This window comes from Lissotriton vulgaris, chromosome 1_1 (genome assembly GCF_964263255.1).
Source record: "Lissotriton vulgaris chromosome 1_1, aLisVul1.2, whole genome shotgun sequence".
Lineage (NCBI taxonomy): Eukaryota > Metazoa > Chordata > Amphibia > Caudata > Salamandridae > Lissotriton > Lissotriton vulgaris.
This window is the reverse complement of record NC_141685.1, coordinates 1123862609-1123880990: the sequence shown is the minus strand read 5'-3', so window position 1 is coordinate 1123880990 and position 18382 is coordinate 1123862609. Positions and strand designations below refer to the sequence as shown.

Genomic DNA, 18382 nt, shown 5'->3' with positions numbered 1-18382 from the left:
ATAGAGGAGGTTGCGAGGGCCTCCACCAGAGGCAAAGTAGCTCTGGAGGGTAGACTATCCCCTGCGCGCAGTTTTAATTTTTTGGACTCCCCAGGGCCGGTTGAGTCCAGTGGTGGCAGCTATTTAGATTTCAGTGTAGGAATTCCCAGTTCCCAGAGCATGGTACCTTGTTCCCAAGAGGAGGAGAACAGGTTGAAGTTCAGGAACCGTAGGAAACGACCTCACCAGCAGTGGAAGTATTTTGTGGACGACTGTTGGGAGGCAATGTGGGAGTGGCTGGCAGCTAACCAGGACGATGAGAAGGACGGAGTGGTGACTATGTTTCCCAAAGAGCAGTTGCCCCAGTGTTTGTTGTCCAGAGTTGCGCCAGCACCTGTTGAAGTCTGAATACTTTAGTCCTTGGGCGCTTGCAGAGGAAGCAGAGCGCTGGGAAAGTGCTATAGGTTCTCTAGAGTCTTTGGTGAGTGACTCCAAAAGCAGTGGTTCAGGTATCTTCCAGCCCAGCATGGTGGAAGAGGCTCAGTGTAGCCCAGCTAGGTCCCAGGATAGCGAGGAGGGTGTAGGGGCTCACTGCCTGGCTCAGTGGAGCAGGAGTGAGAGGGAGACCGAGGGTCCCCAGACGCCCGAAGCCCTGCCTCAGGACTTGGATGGTTTCTTGAGGGAACACCAGGTTGGGGACCTAGGCTGTCCTGTTAGTTTATTTGAGGAAGATCTCCTAGGGTCTAGGGAACCTGGAGCATCTGTAACTAGAGCTCCAGGGGTTCCAGTGTCCGGCAGTGCTACTCCAGGAGGGAGTGCAAAGAAGTCCGAAGTGAGGAGTGATTGGGGGATGAGCTTCCCAGTGGATGCACCAGTGGACCAGGGACTAGCCAGTTGGGCTAGATCTTCTTGGGGGGACCCTGGTGGCGCCACTTCTGGTTTGGGGGATCTTCCCGCACTGTCAGATGGACAGGGGACGAGAGATCTGCGCCAGACAGACAGTCACACAACATATGTGTCATTTGTTAGCCTCAGGGGGATGGCGTGTGAGTCCCCAGAAGTCCTGGAGTGCCAGGCAATTGTTCCACCAAAGGTTTTAGACAGGAGGTTGGGAGGCCAGGTTCAGTATCAGCCTGACCTGAAGGGTAGGACGACTGTAACCAGTGTCCTGACCGGTTCTTCTTCGAGAGGAACCTCTCCAGTTGGGAGAGGGCAGACCTCTGGAAGGGGGTGCAGAGGGTGGGAGAGCCCACCTCTGACCCCGGTGCAACCTGAGGGGTTTAACCCTGGGTTGGAGTGGCGTTGTAAGGGTAAACCTCACAGGAGGAGGAGGAACCCTAGAAGAAGAGGTAGGGGGAGGAGAGCCTTCCCTGAGACTCCTGGTCCGCCTGAGGGTGTAGACTCTAGGCTGGAGAACCAGTGGCAGTATAGTCCTGTCTTGCAGACAGGAAGAGTGGAAAATGGCTACTATGTGGCAGGGGTTACTACCCCCCGCTCTGTGAATAGGCAAGGACCTGGGTGGCCCAGGGCCTGGTCCTGGCAGCGGACAGCTCAGGAGTACCAGTGGGGTAGCCCAGTTGGTCCACACAGTGTGTTAAAAAGGAATCCCATGGGTTCACCGTGGCGTAGAACAGGAGGGTGTCCCTGCAGTTGCGGGCCCGCGTCCGTGTTCTATCGCCCCAAGCAGGGAAGTCCATCACGGTGGCGATTGGTCTGCCCTGCGTTTTGGCTGGAAGGGGGTTGTGTTGGACTTGGCCCTTCTGGCAGGTTCACCCCTAAACTTTTTGCTTTTAATGGTGACCTGGTGATGGTGATTTTTGGGTTCTGCGCACTTTCACTGTGTCACTGTTTCACTTTGAGTGCATGTGGTGAGATAGGCCTGCCCTCCCATAGGAATGCATGGGGAATGTCTGTGTCCCTGGTAGTTCCTGATGCGTGAGGTGTGCATGCTCGAGTTTGGTATGGGCGAACTTGTGAGAGTGAATGCTGCGCAATGGTATGTGCGGCGTGAATGTGTCTAGTGGGGAAGTGCCACTTCTAGACATTGATGTGTGTGTGTGCAGTGAAGGTGCTGGCGTGTGATTGGCTGGAGCTGGCTGGGATGCCAGGCTCCATGAGTCATGATGGGTCTGCCCGGTGGGGAGTGTGGAGATTAGCATGCTGATGGCTGGGGAGGAGTGCATCTGTGTCCTGAATGGGGCTGGGCTTTCCCCACACAATGCTGGCTCCGCTCCCTGTGGTGCGTCTAACGACACTAGCCTCCCTAGTGAATGAAAGGGGTGGTTGAGCCATCAGGGTGCTCCAAAACCAGCTGCGACTGGTTTCTCCCCCATCCTGCACATGAGACATGGGGATTTCAAGTATAAGAAGGGGCTGTGTCCCCTTACAAATTGTTCTCTTCCAGGATCCTGCCTGAGGGGGCTGCTGCTGTTGCTGGGCCAGAGGACTGCCACTTAGACTGTCTCCCTGCCTGAGGACCCAGTGAGCTGGCTCTGGGCCCAGCCTTGCCCCCCCTGCCTGCTGTAATTCTTGGAGGACTTTTGCTGTACTTGTGGGCCTCTAAGCGCCTGGAAGCGCTTTATTTGCCATTATAGCGCTTGGGAGCGCTCTAGCTCTCTGCCGGTGCCCACCCGGCATCTGGCCGCTTAATTGCCGCCCTCGAGGGATTCCCCGGCGTGGGGATCCCCCTTAACCCCTTCGCTGCGGCGGCTATTCCGCCGCAGCGCTAAAGGGGCGGGGCGGCCGCATGCTGGTGACGGAGCCGCTTCGTCACCAGCCGCGGTTGAGCTATGCTGGTGAGGGAGCGGTTCCGTCATGACCCGCCCCGCTCATTAGAACGCCCGCGCAGGCGCGAAATCAGCGCCGCGCAGGCGCGGCGGCTGGGCCATGACAGAACCGCTCCGTCATCAGCACAGCGCACCCGCAGCTGATGACGGAGCGGTTCCGTCATCAGCATGCAAAGGGTTAATGCCCATTTGCGGCGCGGGAGCTCACCCCGCTTATTCGCCGCTTATTGCCGATTTTAAAGTCCCCTGGCAGGTGCCCACCCTGCCAGGGACATTGCCGCCCTAATATCGAGTGCCCACCTCGATTTATTGTCCTTTTAAAAAGAGCCGGTGCCCACCCGGCATTTGCTGCTTATCCCCCGCCTACGAGTGCCTGGAACGGGCCGCCGCGCTGCCCGCGACGACCCGGAAGTGGTTGGCCGGCCGGCCAATCCGAGCGCGGCCGACCGGAAGTCCCGTCCCGCAGCCGGCGTCCCTCCCCCAGGGCTCCGGAGAGCAAGGGAGAGCCCCGGAGCACAGCACAGGGAGTCCGGCCGCGAGGCTCACCCACCCAGGAGAGAAGGCTTCCCCTACCGCCGCCCAGGAGAGGAGCCGGCAGAAGAGGGAGCCAAGAGGAAGCCTACGGCCCGGTGAGTGGGGTCCGGGGTCCAGTCTGAAAGAGGAGGGCGTCGGGGCACATTGCCGGTGCCCCCCCCTCCCCTCCAGCGCGAGGACAGTTGTGTAGAGCCACAGAGGCTCTTGGGGCCCCTTTTGAATTCCGAGGCCCCCAAGGAGGGGGGGGGGGGGGGGGGACTCCTCCAACGGTGGGGGCAGTTTTGTATTCAGAGCCTACGAGGGCTCAAGGGGCACATCTTTATTTCAGAGCCCGAGAGGCTCCAAAGCGCCACAGTTGTTTGCAGAGAGCCCAGAGAGGCTCAAGGGGGCCAAGTCATTTGTTCAGAGGCCTGACTTTGGGGCACAGGGCATCCTAGCCCCAACAAGGCCGGAGGGCCTATGGACAGTCACAGGTGGTGACTTATGTGAGTTTGGCGCAATTGTTCTTTTGCTGCACCTCTGAATGTGTTTTTAATGCGTCATGTGCCTTGTTCCTTACACCTCTGAATGTATGTTATGCATCATGTGTTATGTGCTTATACCCCTACAGGTATTGTGATACTTAGATGGTTGTTCTTGCTAGTACAGGTGGTGCTAGTGAGGTCCTGGTTCCCTGCGTGACCTGTTCCTAAGGTGGTTAGGATTGCGTAGGTGGTACCTACCGGTTACCAGTAGTTACTGGTTGTGTGCTTTATGTTCTATTTTGTGCTACAGTGATTTATGTTCTATGTTCTAAGTGCTAATTCTACCTAGTGCAAAGTTCTAAAAGTGCTGATTCCTGACAGTGGTCCATGTGGCCCCGTCTTGTACATATCCCCTGTAAATTCTGCCCGTGCCTGTTGGCACATTGTAAAGTGTGTGTTTTATCTAATGTGTTTTGGTATAATACAAAGGTTATTTTTATATATAACCTTGTGTGGAGTTTCCTTAAGTGGTGAGCCTTGGGTGTTATTGCTGGGGTGCGTGCGCAAATACTGAACTCATATCACCTCCAAGTTTAGCCTTGCTGCTCGCGCCACGTTACCCAGAGGGTGAGCAGGGGTTATCTTGGTGTGTAACTCCCTTGCCCTGACTTAGGAGTGGTGGTCTCTGACTGACTTTGGCGCAAGCCCTGGCCAGCCAGGGATCCCATTTCTAACAATAACTAACAAAGTTTAAGCATTTACTTGCTTTAAATATCCTCACACGAGTTTAAAAAAAAAACTTGAATTGTATGTGTGTTGACTGCCATATTCACCCCCCCTTGTAGACTATCCTCTGACAGACAAAGACATGGACGTGCACAATCATGGCGCGCACACCTTGTTTTGGAGGATTTATGGAGCAATTAAACAAAATCCCCATGGGTCACTGGAAGAAAGGGGAGTGAAGGGGACATGTAGAGAGCACACACATTCATACAGCTAGAGGTCTGTATACATCTGGCAGACTAATTCTCACCTCGCAGCCAATTCGGAGCTTGAAGCCCTGATCTTCTCGAGAGATACCACCAATCACAGCCACAGTGCGGATTCCTAGTGGCTTCCCAAACTTTATCGTCTCTTCCTCAATCTGCTGAGCCAGCTCACGGGTCGGTGCAAGGATAATAGCATAGGGACCCTGGTCTGAATCTTCAATCCTGTGGTACAAGGAGAAACGAAAATTACCACAGATTCAACCCCACAATATCAACCTGTGGAAGGCAGACAACCTGGTTCCCTCCCACAGCTAAGCTGTAGATAGGCATAGTGTACTTTTAATGTACCTTGAAAGTGGTAGCGAGATTCAAGCAATCAGAGCTTAAGGCGTCGGTACACTTCTTCGGCATGGATGCATATATCAACAAATGGTGGTTGGATGGGGTGCAGTCAGCATCATATTGATGCCGCCTTTCATCCTTACACCTGAAAACTGTTTTTAAGGGCTAGGGGCAGAACTCTTTACACTGATCCTTCTACCAGATGTAGCAAGGACTATGCTACAGCTGTAAATTACAGAAGAGGATATTAAGTGACACCTCTCACACTGCTCTTCAAGCTGACTGAGCAGCTGAAATGATGGTACTGTTTCTATAAATCCAGACACCAACACAACGGCCTAGGGTAGTGACAAACTGACACACCCCCACCCAGTCAAAAGAACAAAGTTTGAGTCAATTCTAGACAACCTGGAACAAGGCCATAAGAACTCAAAGGCAGGGACTCTTCCCAAGAACCACACCTCCATAAAACACAGAACAACTTTTCCTATGTGCTGGATCACTGAACACCTCTTCAAAGAGAATGAAACCTTCCAAATTATTATTTAAAAAAACTAAAGTGTCTACATTTTAAGTGTATTTTTTTACCTTTTAACAAATATATATTTATTCCATACATAACTTAGAAAGCTATGCTGGTCCATGTGCTCTTGAGCCCATTTGAATTTTTCAAAGTGTTATTCCCTCCTTTTAAAAATATAAATTTAAAAATATAAATTAAAGGATAATATGGTCATAGGTGTACACCTTTATTTAGAGATTAAAATAATGTTTTAAAGCAACTGCACCACTGCAGAGAAGATCATGTTGGGGGAAAAATGGTTCCAGGATCCTGCACAAAGAATAATATGTCCAGTCCTTACAAATGTTAATACAAATCTCACGATGGACCTCAATCCCAGCAAACAACTAAAGCTCAAAGCCTCAAACTCAACCTAAAACATCTGAACATGGATAAAAATCAGGTAATTAAAACATTCAGTTAAAAAAAAAATCACGATATCTCAGAACAAAGAACCCACTTCAAGAATCATCTCCCCAAAAAACACCTTAACCATATCTCAGTCAGGAACCCGCTATCAAAAACGAAATCCAAGACCATTGCAACTCAGAACAAGGAACTCATTACCTCATAACATTTCTCTTTACCCCAAAACACAGAAGTTATGCTGAAAAACGAGCTCATCAGGATAAAGATCAGCTCAAGGAGCATGCTCTGAAAAACATGTGATCACATAATGCTTCCATCAGGACTTACAGGCAGGAGTTTTTTTTAATTGGAGAGCCTGCGCGGTACCATTCCATCACTACCCAAATCTTGCACCACAGTGATATCCCTCTTGGTTCTCTTAAACTTACCTGTCTATCTTAGGTAGAGTTGTGATCCATACCAGTAAGGGAATCAGGAACGCAGCTGTTTTACCGCTGCCGGTCTCAGCCACACCAATAATGTCTCTGTTTTGTAGACCAATAGGAATAGCCTGCCGCTGAATGGGAGTTGGCTCCTGTGGGACAGAGTAAAATGAGAAAACAGTGAGTACAATCTGTTTAGCCACATCACTGATACCTTATCTCGAGAGCAGACATGTGGCACCAAAGTGTCAGAAACTTAACAGTTCACAAAATGAATGAGGCATATTTTACATATTTCACCACATAGCTGGTCAAGGTGGCATAAATACAAGAATGATCAGTAAAGAACAGAATCTAATCTTCACCTTTTGACACTTGGAACTAAACAAACTTCAAATTAAAGGGTGCACAGCACTATTTTTGAGAATTAAGGGTATTAGTAGCCCCAAACATTTTCAAGCAATAAGCAACATTTGATTGTCAATTGGAGAGGACATTTACAATAGAGACAAACTACATTTCAGAGTCCAATATAGGCCAAAGACTGCCACCAAAATATGAACAAATGTAAAGATCATGGAGCAGTAGGTGAAGACTCTTTGCAAGGAATTGTTTTGAAAATATTGCCAACTTGTGAATTTTTCAAGGCACTGGGCCAGAAAAACTGGAAAGACTTATAAGTGAACCTCGCAAATCTCAAGTTGCAAGCAACACTAAAATGGTGAATACAAATTTTCGCCATCAATACAACCCCACAGTACTCTTTATAATTCATTTAACTTGAATTGAGGCAGAAGTGATTGCATGGGGTGTTTATTTGTTTTCAACTACATGACTTAAAGCTTTTTTCTGCCTAGACTTGGAAAATTCTGGAAGGATTAAAAGTCTATTCTGCAAGGGGATTGTTAATTCGTCCCCATGAACAGTTGGAAATTGATGGGAAATGCTGCATTTCTAATAACGGTAAGGCAGTGGCACAGATATAAGCCTATTGAATCTTAAATACAATTTCACAAGGAGGTTTGAGGGTTCCCACCCAGGAATCTGTACGGAAATGTAGTGACATATATACATTTCAAACTCATTATGTACCAACAATGGCCAAATCTTGGTAAGATTGAAAGATCACTTAACATGGAGATGGTTGGGGTACTTATTAAGGAGTAACTTGTAACTATAAAGAAGTAGGTGCATTTTAAACATGATAGTTTAGTAACAATGGTTAAAAAGTGGTAGGAGAGAAAAACAAATGTTTGAGATACTTTCCTACCATTTTTGGGTATTTCCGTGGAAGATGTTTGCAGCACATTAGGAAAGTAATATTGTAAAATCTTGGTAGGGTGTATTGGACCCAGGTCTTAGCATGTTGTGCAATTTATTTTTAGTAATAACCTAGTTACCACTCTTTTCAAGTGCTCATAATACATTTTATATCATCTTGTGCTCTGCAAGCTTCCACAATTCCCCAATGTGGAAACTTTGCAAATATTATTATAACGCTATAAGAACCTCCACTGGCAGGCTCAGTCATTCAGTGATCCAAATGCTGTTATTAGGGGGTCCTGCATCACAGCTGCCAGGTATCAGTGCAACTTTTTAAATTCTGGCCTGCGCTTTCACTGGCTAGTCAGGAGTATGTTTTTATTCCCTAGTGTCAGCCACAGACCTAGACAGGCAGTCAGGCCCATTGTAATAGGAGTTGGCGTGAAATAAATAAAACACACCATTTTATAAAAGCACTTGTGGCTGCATGTCCATTCATGGCAGAAGTCCAAATTACAGGGTCCACAACGAAATTTAAACAAAGACAAACACAATGCATATGAAATTTCCCATTGCCTAAATTAACATTTTGCAACTTTTCATCTTAAGTCAATCAGCACACGTACATTTATTAATTTCTCCAGCTAGCGCTGCACAGTTTTCTGTAATAGCCAGCTAGCAAATTTTGCAATTTTTTTAATTCTCCAATTGATTTTGCAAGATTCCACAATGCCAAGTAAATACACTGTATGCCAATTCGACAATACACAATGAACTCACTTTAACTTCAAAACAATACATAGCAGACGCAGTTTCAAAGTTTTCATAATCTCCATTTTGCTGTTTTCCATAAAGCTATTAGTAATACTAGTATGCACACTTCATGATATTCAAAACACTCCAGTTACATCATAATGCATGAGTTTATTTGAACCTGGCTAGTTGGTTTCACTATTTTAGGGGACTTCACTGTGGACAGACTCCTTATGGGGGTAATGATATTTCCTCCAGACCAGGGATACCACTGCCTGATTTGTTAGCACTGGAGGAGGCATCAGTGCTGGCAGGACAGAGGCGTGGTGCAGTCCAATGTCATTAACTGGAAGGCCCAGGCAGGGGAATTATGACTTTCACCCTGGCTGAGATGTTCTACTCAACAGAAGCATTTTATGGCTCCAGAGAGGATTTCAGCAGGTAGCTTGCAGCTCTCTTTCGGAGACTGCTCCGCCATTGCAGAAGCTCAAGCCATAAAGCTTCGGACCCGAGCAACAAGTGTCAGGGAAATAGCAGCACTTAGGACAACCAATAAGGAAAGCCTATTATTCCCACACAGAAAATAAATGCTCGTCCATTGCAGCAATGGCAAAGAAAATAAAAAAAGGGGTTGGATTATCTGGTGAGCAACACTGTATGATCCTGTGAGTAACCTATTGTTTGTTGGGTACCACAGTCCTACAGAATTAGGGGCCTAGAATGGAGTTCGGCATACAAGTTCCGCTGTTGCAAATATCTTGTCCACTGTATTAGAAGTGCACTATATCCAATGGTAATTGTAATACAGCAGGTGGGATATCCTTCATGTTTATGACGAGTAACCTGTCCACTGAACTGTAAATCAGGCCCAAGGTCACAGCCAAGTTGCTGCAGGTTAGTCCAACACAGTTACTAATTAATGGATGTGGTCCATCATTATCCGCCCTTGTACCATCCGAGCAGATACAGCCACTCGAGTCTCCTCTACACTTTGGATTCATTTATAATGCATTACATACTACTATTTTCCCTCTCTCTTATGTGCACTCCTCTGAGAATTTGTGCTTTCAATTCCATATCACTTACCTTGTAGCCGCACTGGTCGATGACCTCCAGTATGTGGGGAGGAAGAATGGAGTCCTTCCAGGACCGGATGGGGTTGGGAATTTTCCCCCCCTTGGTGGTGATGCTATAATCCTCACGGAAGATTCGCCAGTCTCTGTCAGTCATCTCGTCAAGTTTCTTCTGAGACCAATGTCGATCATCCCATCGTTGCTTAGCCTCCTTCTTGCGCAGTTTCTTCAAACGGACTCTAGGGTAGGAAGAGAAGAGGAAGACACAGATTAGAATGGGATTGGGAAAAGACACAGATGTAGGGGCAGAGAGGAGATTTAGAGGCAAAGCAGCAAAATCAACATAGAAGATGGAACAGATATGGAATGACTTGCTAGATATTATGCATAGATAGGTATACTGCCTTCTAGAATGGACTTGGAGGTCAAATAAAACCAAAGACTTTTAGATGCAGGCATGCAATATAAGAACATGAATGCATATATGAAACTATTATCCTTTTTAGAATATTACAAGGAACCATTTTTCTCATACTGAAGGGAAATCCTTAATGTCACTGCGCTTGCTAAAACTACACGTAAACACTGCAACCCTTTTTCCTTTTACACAAGCAAACACGCCCATTCTTGGTTTCATTTAAGGAATTGTGCGCCTTGGAAACGCATCCATATTTGAACAAGGATTTAAGTTCTGAACTTAAAGAAGAGCAGGAAAGAAATAAGAACATGCCTCCCTTGCAGGCATGTTTAGGCGACACTAGCCTTTTTTGCGCAAACATTTTGGATGGATTAATGTTTTCATCTCAAATAACTCTTTAAAAACATATGGGCACATCAATCAGAATTATCTTTCTAGGTATGGTCAGGACTCACAAGTGAGGAGATAACACAGGACACACCCCATGCCTGCATGTTTGGTTTGGAGTACACTGTTTTGATCCTTTTTGTGCTTAGCATTCACCTGCTGGACATGTTCTTTTAAACATGACCTACCAGGCTGGAATTTCTCGGACTGGGTCCAGACATTTGTAACCGTGCCAAGTCAGTAAACTGGTATGCAGTTTGTTTTTGCCTATTGGACATGCCACTCTCCTTACTAATCCTTTTAGGGCAGTTTCTATTAATTGCAGTGTATGCATTTTAAATAAAGATTTAGTTCCAACCATGCCCGTTCACAAGTATGATACTAAGGATATACTTCAGCCACAATATGCTGTTGTTAACCAAAGAAGATCACGTCTCTTGGAAGCATAACCTTTTTTTGTCTGTCCCACAAAATGTATCAAGACTTGTAATATTTATACTTTTAAGACGAATATGGTAACAAGAATATAAATGCCCACGTGGTATTATTTAAAAAAAAACCTAGAATTTTCCCTCTTTTAAAATCATTTAACAGTCTATTTTAAAAATCACTGCATAAGCGGAGCTTTCGCCCTCAAAGAGGGTGGGATTTCCTGAATCCTCCTGTTGCCTTAATGGGTGTTAGCTCCTCTAAGAGATGTTCCTGTCAGTGGCATAGAAAAGGTGTCACTGGATCATAAGCAAGTAAATAGGGCAGCATTGGCCCCCTTCTGGCAGTAACTTATAGCCCGTATTGGGGTACTCTGATCTTCCCACACCGAGCCTCCATGCCAAGACGCATGCTTCCCCATTGATAGTCATGCCCCTGGCTCCTGCGAGTTTAACCCTAACTGCACATGGGCTCAGCACCTAACCCTGCTGATGCTCTTAAATATGTTTGCGTACACAGAGAGGGAATGCTTACGAGGTAAACCTCTCAGTGGGATAGTGCCTATGCACTAAAATCATCAATCAAGCAGTGTGTGTATTAATGCACATGATAGCAGTGGCTTAACAAAGGTGCTATGGGCCTAGTGCAACTCTGGAAAGTGGGCCCCTTGACCCACGTAATTAGTAAATGAGAGCTAAAATGGGGGGAGTTGGCCCCCTAAGACGCCTGTGCCACTGTACCTGCTGCACAAACGACAGCTGCAGCACTGCTTGGTGAACTTTTGCTTGTGTGTTAAGACCGCCTGTAAGCTAATGTCTGGTGTGCTCCCTACTTACTCCTCTTGCTCCTTCTCCTCCAGGGTCCGCCTCTTCTCCATCAGGTCTCCGTAGAAGTGAGACTGCTCACGCTTCTGCTGTTTCAGGTCAATGCCTGCAATAAATCCCCGTCCCAGTAGCTGCACGTGGTGTCGCTCCTTGTACCTGAGAGGAGGTAAGGCACAGAGGTTAGTCTGATGGCCAGCAGAAGTATGTAAGAAAGTGGCTCTATATATACTGGACCAAAGTAAGGTACAGTGTGTATAGAGTCCCCAGTCTCCAGAGGTATAACAGAGGTTAAAGTCAGATATGACCTTACTCCCTAAAGTGGTAGCTTGGTCGAGCAGTAAAGCAGTATCAGAGGACAGTGTAAAGCATTTGTTGTACACACTCAGTCGGCAAAAGGTTTCACACACTCAAGAACTGATCTCTCGGCCAATTGTTTTTATATCAAACGATATAATGATTTTATTTTAGAACCAACATGTATCAAAATATAGTTTTCCCAATATGAGAGACTTTAGGTAATATGAGAGACTTTAGGTAATTACTTTGCAGAAAGGAAATAGACTTTGTAAGTACAATAGCTCCAGTGGTAGCAATAGGCAACACAATTCTAAACACAATTTAACATGGAGCTCAATGGGTTTTTCTACATAAATGCAGTTGATTACTTTAAGGATTACTTTTCTAACCCCAGGACCAGATCATGGATTCAGTCCCGGGACCTAAGCTGTAAACAGTTAAGTAAAAGTAAATTGGTTACAGTTGTGATTTTTAAAGAATATAAATGTATTTTCAAAGTTGACAGAAACTTTTCAGTGAAAAACTACCAAAGTTATCCTAGGGAAGGAAATTCAAGTCACAGGTAAAGTATGTTATCGTTACTTTTGTAATCCAATACTGGACTCCTAGTTTCAGCACTGGGATCTCTACCTAAGACAGGTAAGTAATTACGTTTTAGTATTTGGTACGATTTTTAAGGAATATTTCTAGTTTGTAAAAATTGACACTTAGAAGAAATTTCAGAGAAAAACAGTCAATGGTTTCCTTTTGAAGAAAATTCAAGTTACTGGTAAGTACAATTAGGATTCCTTTTGCGGTTCAGTACTGGGCTAAAAGATATAGTACTGGCTTCTCTCCTGATCACAGGTGAGTATTTTGGAATTTGTTATTCGGCTGATTTCAGATGAATATTTTAAAGTTTCAAAACTCCACACTTAGAAGAAATTTCAGTGAAAACCAGTCAATGTTAGCCTATGGAAGGAAAGTGAGTTATCGGCTTTCAGGTGAGTACTCGACTGGTGAAGTTAAGGTTCTGGGTACAGACTCCGGGGTCTCCCAGGGTCGGAAAGGTACAGTTGTTAGACCCTCAGCGGCACAGGGGCAGCCGGGTGCAGAGAGAGTAGGCCCAATGCAATCCAATGGAGGGGAGGGGGCCTTTGGTTGGTGGCTGCAAGCAGGCAGGCCACGAGGCTGTTGGAACTGAGCTCTTGGTCACTTACTGAGGGCACGTGGGGAAGTAGAGTAGGGTAGTAGTTGCAGATCCAGCGGCACTCGGGCGGCTCGGTGCAGGGTGCTTTTGAGCCGCCGGGCGCTCAATGTTATCCAATGGGAAAGTTAAAAAGTGAACAAAGGATGCAGGTTCGGAGATTGAGATTCTTCAGGTGCGACCACCACTTCGAGAAGTAAGTTGGGATCTTGTAGAAGAGGTAGGTACCCCAAAGGAGGGCACAGGGGGCGGTGGGGGGCCGGGTGAAGGGGTGTCTTTTGGTGTCAGGAAATCTTACCCTCGGCTGGTCGCGGTTGGAGGGGTCCCTGGTTCTTAGGCTGCAGGCGTCGTCTATGTCATCGAGGAGGGTCTTTGGGCACTGGACTTCGGGTTCCAGTCGCCGGGGGAACGTCCTCGTGGTCTTGGATCACTCGAGCACAGGCCGGGCTTGGCGGGTGCAGAGTGGGCTGGATTTGCGGTTCCAGGCTGGCACCAGAGGTATTGCGGTTGGAGCAGAACCACTGTTCATGGGAGTTCCAGTCTTTTGGAAGGTTCAAGGCAGGCAGGTCCGTCGAGGTTGCTGTCTGCTGGAGACGCCGGAGTTTCACAGGAGCAGGTTCAAGGATCAACAGGTCTGTAGTGTTATGGGGCCAAGTCAGTGGGCGTCGTCCTGTTGTTAGAAGCTGCACGGCAGGTCTTTGTGTTTCTTGGTCTTCTTGTTGTTGCAAATCGGGATCTGAGGAAGGAAGGTTCAGGGTGCCCCTAAATACTAAATTAAGCGGTGTTAAAGGTAGGGCAAGGGCAGGGCCCAATGGGTCCCTGTCCTGGGGTGGTTACACCCCCTAGCCTGCTCCTCTCCTGTGGGAGGGGGGCAGGAGCCTAGCTGTGATTGGGCACGGCTCCCCATCTTCAAGATGGCCGGAGCCCGTGGTCCTGCTTTACCTCGCCTCTCTCACCTGAGGGGTGGAGTTTGCACACCCCCCTACTTGACTTAGGGTTTCCCGCCAGTCTTCCTGCCAGAGTGGGGGTCAGAACTGACGGGGGCCGGTTGCTGAGTACAAAAAATGGTCTGGAGAAGCTCCCAAGGGCGGAATGCCTTTGAAGCTTCCCCTGCCCATCCCGGGGGAGGAGGCTTGGCACCTCGTCCCAGGATGTGCATTGTTGCAGGCCCAGGAGAGTGGGGGCTCTCCACCCAGGGGTCCAGCAACATGTCTGCTGTGTGGCAGCCCATGCAGCGCCATAGACAAGACGTGGATTGTAGGTTAGGTTTCAGGGCGCATCTCTAAGATGCCCTCTCTAGTGCATTTTACATTAAATCCCACACTGGCATCAGTGTGGGTTTAATGTGCTGAGAAGTTTGATATCAAACTTGTCAGTCTTCAGTGTAGCCATTATGGTGTTGTGGCGTTCGTAATGACAACCTCCCAGCACCATATACTCTTAATGGCATCACTGCACTCACAGTGCCCAGGAATGGTCCTGGGTACTGTAAGGTCACAGGGCTCATGCACCTGTGCCCACACCACTGGCATAGGGTACTCAGCTTGAGGGGTGGCTGATGTATGCAAGGGCAGTGGGTTTTGGGGGCATGGCACACAGGGATGTGTGCCATGTGGACTCTTTGTTTAGTTCTGTACCTAGACACTCAGCCTGCAAAGGCAGTGTGTGGAGGTCAGGGTACAAGGCCCCTAAGGGTGGCACAATAATTGCTGCAGCCCTTAGGGGTCTTCTCTGGTCACCATGCCCTTGGTACCTAGGGTACCATTTACTAGGGGCTGACAGGTGGCCAGAGATGCCAATTGGGTTTTAGTTTCAACACAGTTTTAGGGAAGGAACACAGGCCCTGGGCACCTGGTTGGCAGGAGCCCAGGGCACACTCAGTCAAAGCACATCAGCAGTTCACAAAAAGTGGGGGCATACCAATGCAAGAAAGATGGCACTTTCTCACAAAGTATCATTAGGTACAACAATGTAACCAACCTGTACAGAAAGGAACACTTCTGGGAACTATCCTCTCAATCAGAACAGAGCAGCAAACTCTCTAAGGTAAATCCCAGCAACATCAGAGGTGGAAGTTGCTGATTCAAAGCTGTTACAGCAACAGTCTAGACAGAGAGAGATGTCACACAACCAGAACATACCAGGCACACCTTGGAGTGGAAACTCAACCAACTACAGCAGACAAAGGAACCATTTCACTCTGTGCACCAAATCTGGACACACAAGAACAGCTTAAAGGGAGCTCACTCGCTCACAACAAAGTAACAACCTTGGCAAAGAGCACTCAATTAGTTGAGGCCTGTTTACCAATCTACAGGATTACACTTGCTCTTGAGAAATGCTTGAAACCCAACACAACCTTTCATTTTTTGTGAAATTCTTTTTATTGATTTTTTTTTCAAAAAGCACAGAACAGACAATTATACAACTTGTGAGGCTCAACATAGTCTTTCCACAAGCCGAGATCATTAGATAGCTAGAGATATAACACATCTGCTCCCCAAGTTCTCTGTGATACCTTTACTAGAATCAGGTGCAACTTCCCCCCCCATTAATAGCTTACATATGTCGCATTTCGAACAACCTTTCATTTCGACTAGTTCTTTTAGGGGTCGTCTGAATGGACAGTGCTATGTCAGAACGAAGTTCAGTTTTTTTAGAATACCTTTTTTTTTTTAACAGAGTTTTATATAGCGCAAACTTGACCCGAAGGTATCAGGTATCAGAGCGCTTTACACAAGCACCAGTTGCTTTACATTAGGGCACATTCATTTTTGTCAGGCATGGGGAGATTAAGAGATTTGCCCAGAATCACAGGATGTTGCGTTTCCTTGCTGAGACTCGAACCCGGTTCTGCAGATTGAAGGCCGACCGCCCTAGCTGTTAAGCCAACTCCTCTACCCAGTAACGGATGCTTGTGGAAGAAGGGGAGCCCATCACCTTCAGGAACTACTCTTCCTAATTAAGAGTTTTACTAGGCCTAGTGCAGAACTGAAACATCTCAATCACAAAACAGTGTGGAAAAAAATAAGCAAATGAGAGAATCTTATAAACAAATCACAAGGTAAAAGTGATTGCAAAGGGTGGCACATAACATTGTGGTAGCAGACAGGTCTATATAGATGGCTAAGGAAGGAAAATCAACAGTTTGCTGTACTATAGCATCATGCCAGTGACAACATCAGAAGAAGCAGGTCCGGATCTCATAGCAGGACGGTCTATCTTAGAAGACAGAACATCTTTTGTTTCATGGTACCAAATATGGCTGCCCAAAGTCCATTTTCATTTACTGGCAGCACTGAAATATTGTAGTTTTTTTTGGTTGATCGCTAGCTTACTTCAAGTGGGTTTCCTTTACTAAATGCACTGCATGGTGTGATGGCCCAACACGGCGACTAGACCTACCTCACTCATTTATTAACAATGTTTGCACAAGTTGAACAAAAGGCATGGGAAACAGCTGAATGAGAGGTCAGAATCCACCTGGAAATGTACATGGTAAAAGTTAATCATTCCAGTGTCTGATGTGCACAATTAAATGTCCGATTGAGCCCCAAGAAAACTACAAATGAAAGCAAGGGACAATAGACTCCAACTTATCCAGGCGCAAACTGACCCAAAGAAAGTTCAGGGTGACAAATTTCTGCTCTCATTACTCAAGTAAGGCTACCATCATCTTCTAGGGTTAACCTTCCGGCCTTATCTTCTGGACAGCTGTTCAAGCTTTGACGCCATCCCATGTTAATGGTGAAAATGCAGCCTGATTGGACTTTCTATGGGCTCTCCTTCCCTTGAGAGCTGCACTCAGTCACTAGACTCATTATTGGATTTAGGGAGCATGCCTATACCACAATCTGAGATCAGATGGTTGCTAGCTGCCCACTGAGGCATACTTGCAGGGTAAGCCACAGTAACCCACCTTATTTTGTCTCTAAAACTGGAGACTTCTGGGGGTGGTCTTTAAAACACGCACAGTACCTCAATTACTCATCTTTAACTACAAAGCAGACACCTCCAATTGATGGCATCATAGGACAAAACTCGTCCACTAAAACTAAGGAATGTATTTCTAGCTTCTGGAAAAGATTTAAAGAGTTTTTTGTTGGAATAATTTATGTCTTATTCTTGTGCTATTTTTTTACTGTAATGACCTTTAAACTGATTATATGGGTTACAATTATTTGAAAGAAAAAAAGCTTTTGGTTCAGTTGCTTAGTTGTTCTTCAGTCACCGGCATACCCAGTCAGGAATCGGGTATCAATCATCCATGGGGTCATCCTAGGGGCTTGGACCATCACTGCTGTCCAGGCGTTCTAGGTATGGTAATGCCAACACCCTGCTCTTGCTTTTCCTAGGGTGTCTTCTTCCTACAGATACCACTAAAACTCACTTAGGGTCAGATGTACAAAATGTTTTTTGCTGCGACCAGATATCAATCACAAACCACAGAAATATTACCGACTACCAAGATGAGGTGGTAATTTATTAGCAAAGGAAAGTAAAGCTATTTGGATCCTTACCCTTTTGCAAAACGCAGTACAACTTTCGGAGAGAGTAACTGCCTACTCATCAGATTTTTATTTTTTTAACATTGTTTTTTGCTGTAGAAGCAGCCAGTTTCCATTAAGGAAATCTGGCAGTTTTGAAAAAGGAAAATGTAAAGATTCCTTATTTTGTGAATCAACCTATTAGCACATAGCTCCCCAGGCCCCAGTGCAGGTGCTCTGACCCCCAAAGTATCTGTGCAATTTCCCTTACTCTCTCCCTTGTTATATACACATTAGGCAGCGCACAGCTGCAAGAGCGACACATAATTAGAACTTAACCTTCACAACCATGGCCGAAAATCAAGGTCTTTCCTACACCTCGGAAGAGGTTGAGGAGGTGATGAGTGATCTCTCTATCTTTGCGGATCCCAGCATTGCTCAAAGCATTTCTGCGACAAAAGACTGGGAAAACCTGACAGAACTTAAAAGGAACAGAATCAGGACGATCCTACATGGGACGATCCTTAAACAATATCTGGGCAACAACATGGCGCCGAAAGGGCTACTAGTCTCCAATGCTCCCCGCATCTTCTTAGAAGACTAACTCTTCCGAAAAGATTGGGCTGCCATAGCGTGGCACTGTACACACGATTGGATAGTCTTAATTTTAAAAACAGCCTTAAGACTATCCGAAAAAATCCAAGTGGAAATTCAAGTGGCGGAAGGTAATATGAAAACCACCATCACGGGTTTTAAAAAAAAGCTAGATGAGCTTAACAAGGAAATGACAGATTACAAAGATAATCTGACACAAC

The 18382-nt window shown here is 46.5% G+C and overlaps 1 protein-coding gene across 2 annotated transcripts in view; it reads right to left on the bottom strand.

The window, feature by feature from the left end:
• DDX23 (DEAD-box helicase 23) overlaps nucleotides 1-18382 on the bottom strand; it is a 232579-nt gene that overhangs the window by 46437 nt on the left and 167760 nt on the right. For both annotated transcript variants that reach the window (XM_086963729.1, XM_086963732.1), the window contains exons 9-12: nucleotides 11610-11753; nucleotides 9553-9778; nucleotides 6457-6602; nucleotides 4800-4977 (exon numbers count right to left, since the gene is read on the bottom strand). In XM_086963729.1, coding sequence (XP_086819855.1) covers nucleotides 4800-4977; nucleotides 6457-6602; nucleotides 9553-9778; nucleotides 11610-11753 — 694 coding nt within the window. The remainder of the gene's footprint in view (nucleotides 1-4799; nucleotides 4978-6456; nucleotides 6603-9552; nucleotides 9779-11609; nucleotides 11754-18382) is intronic.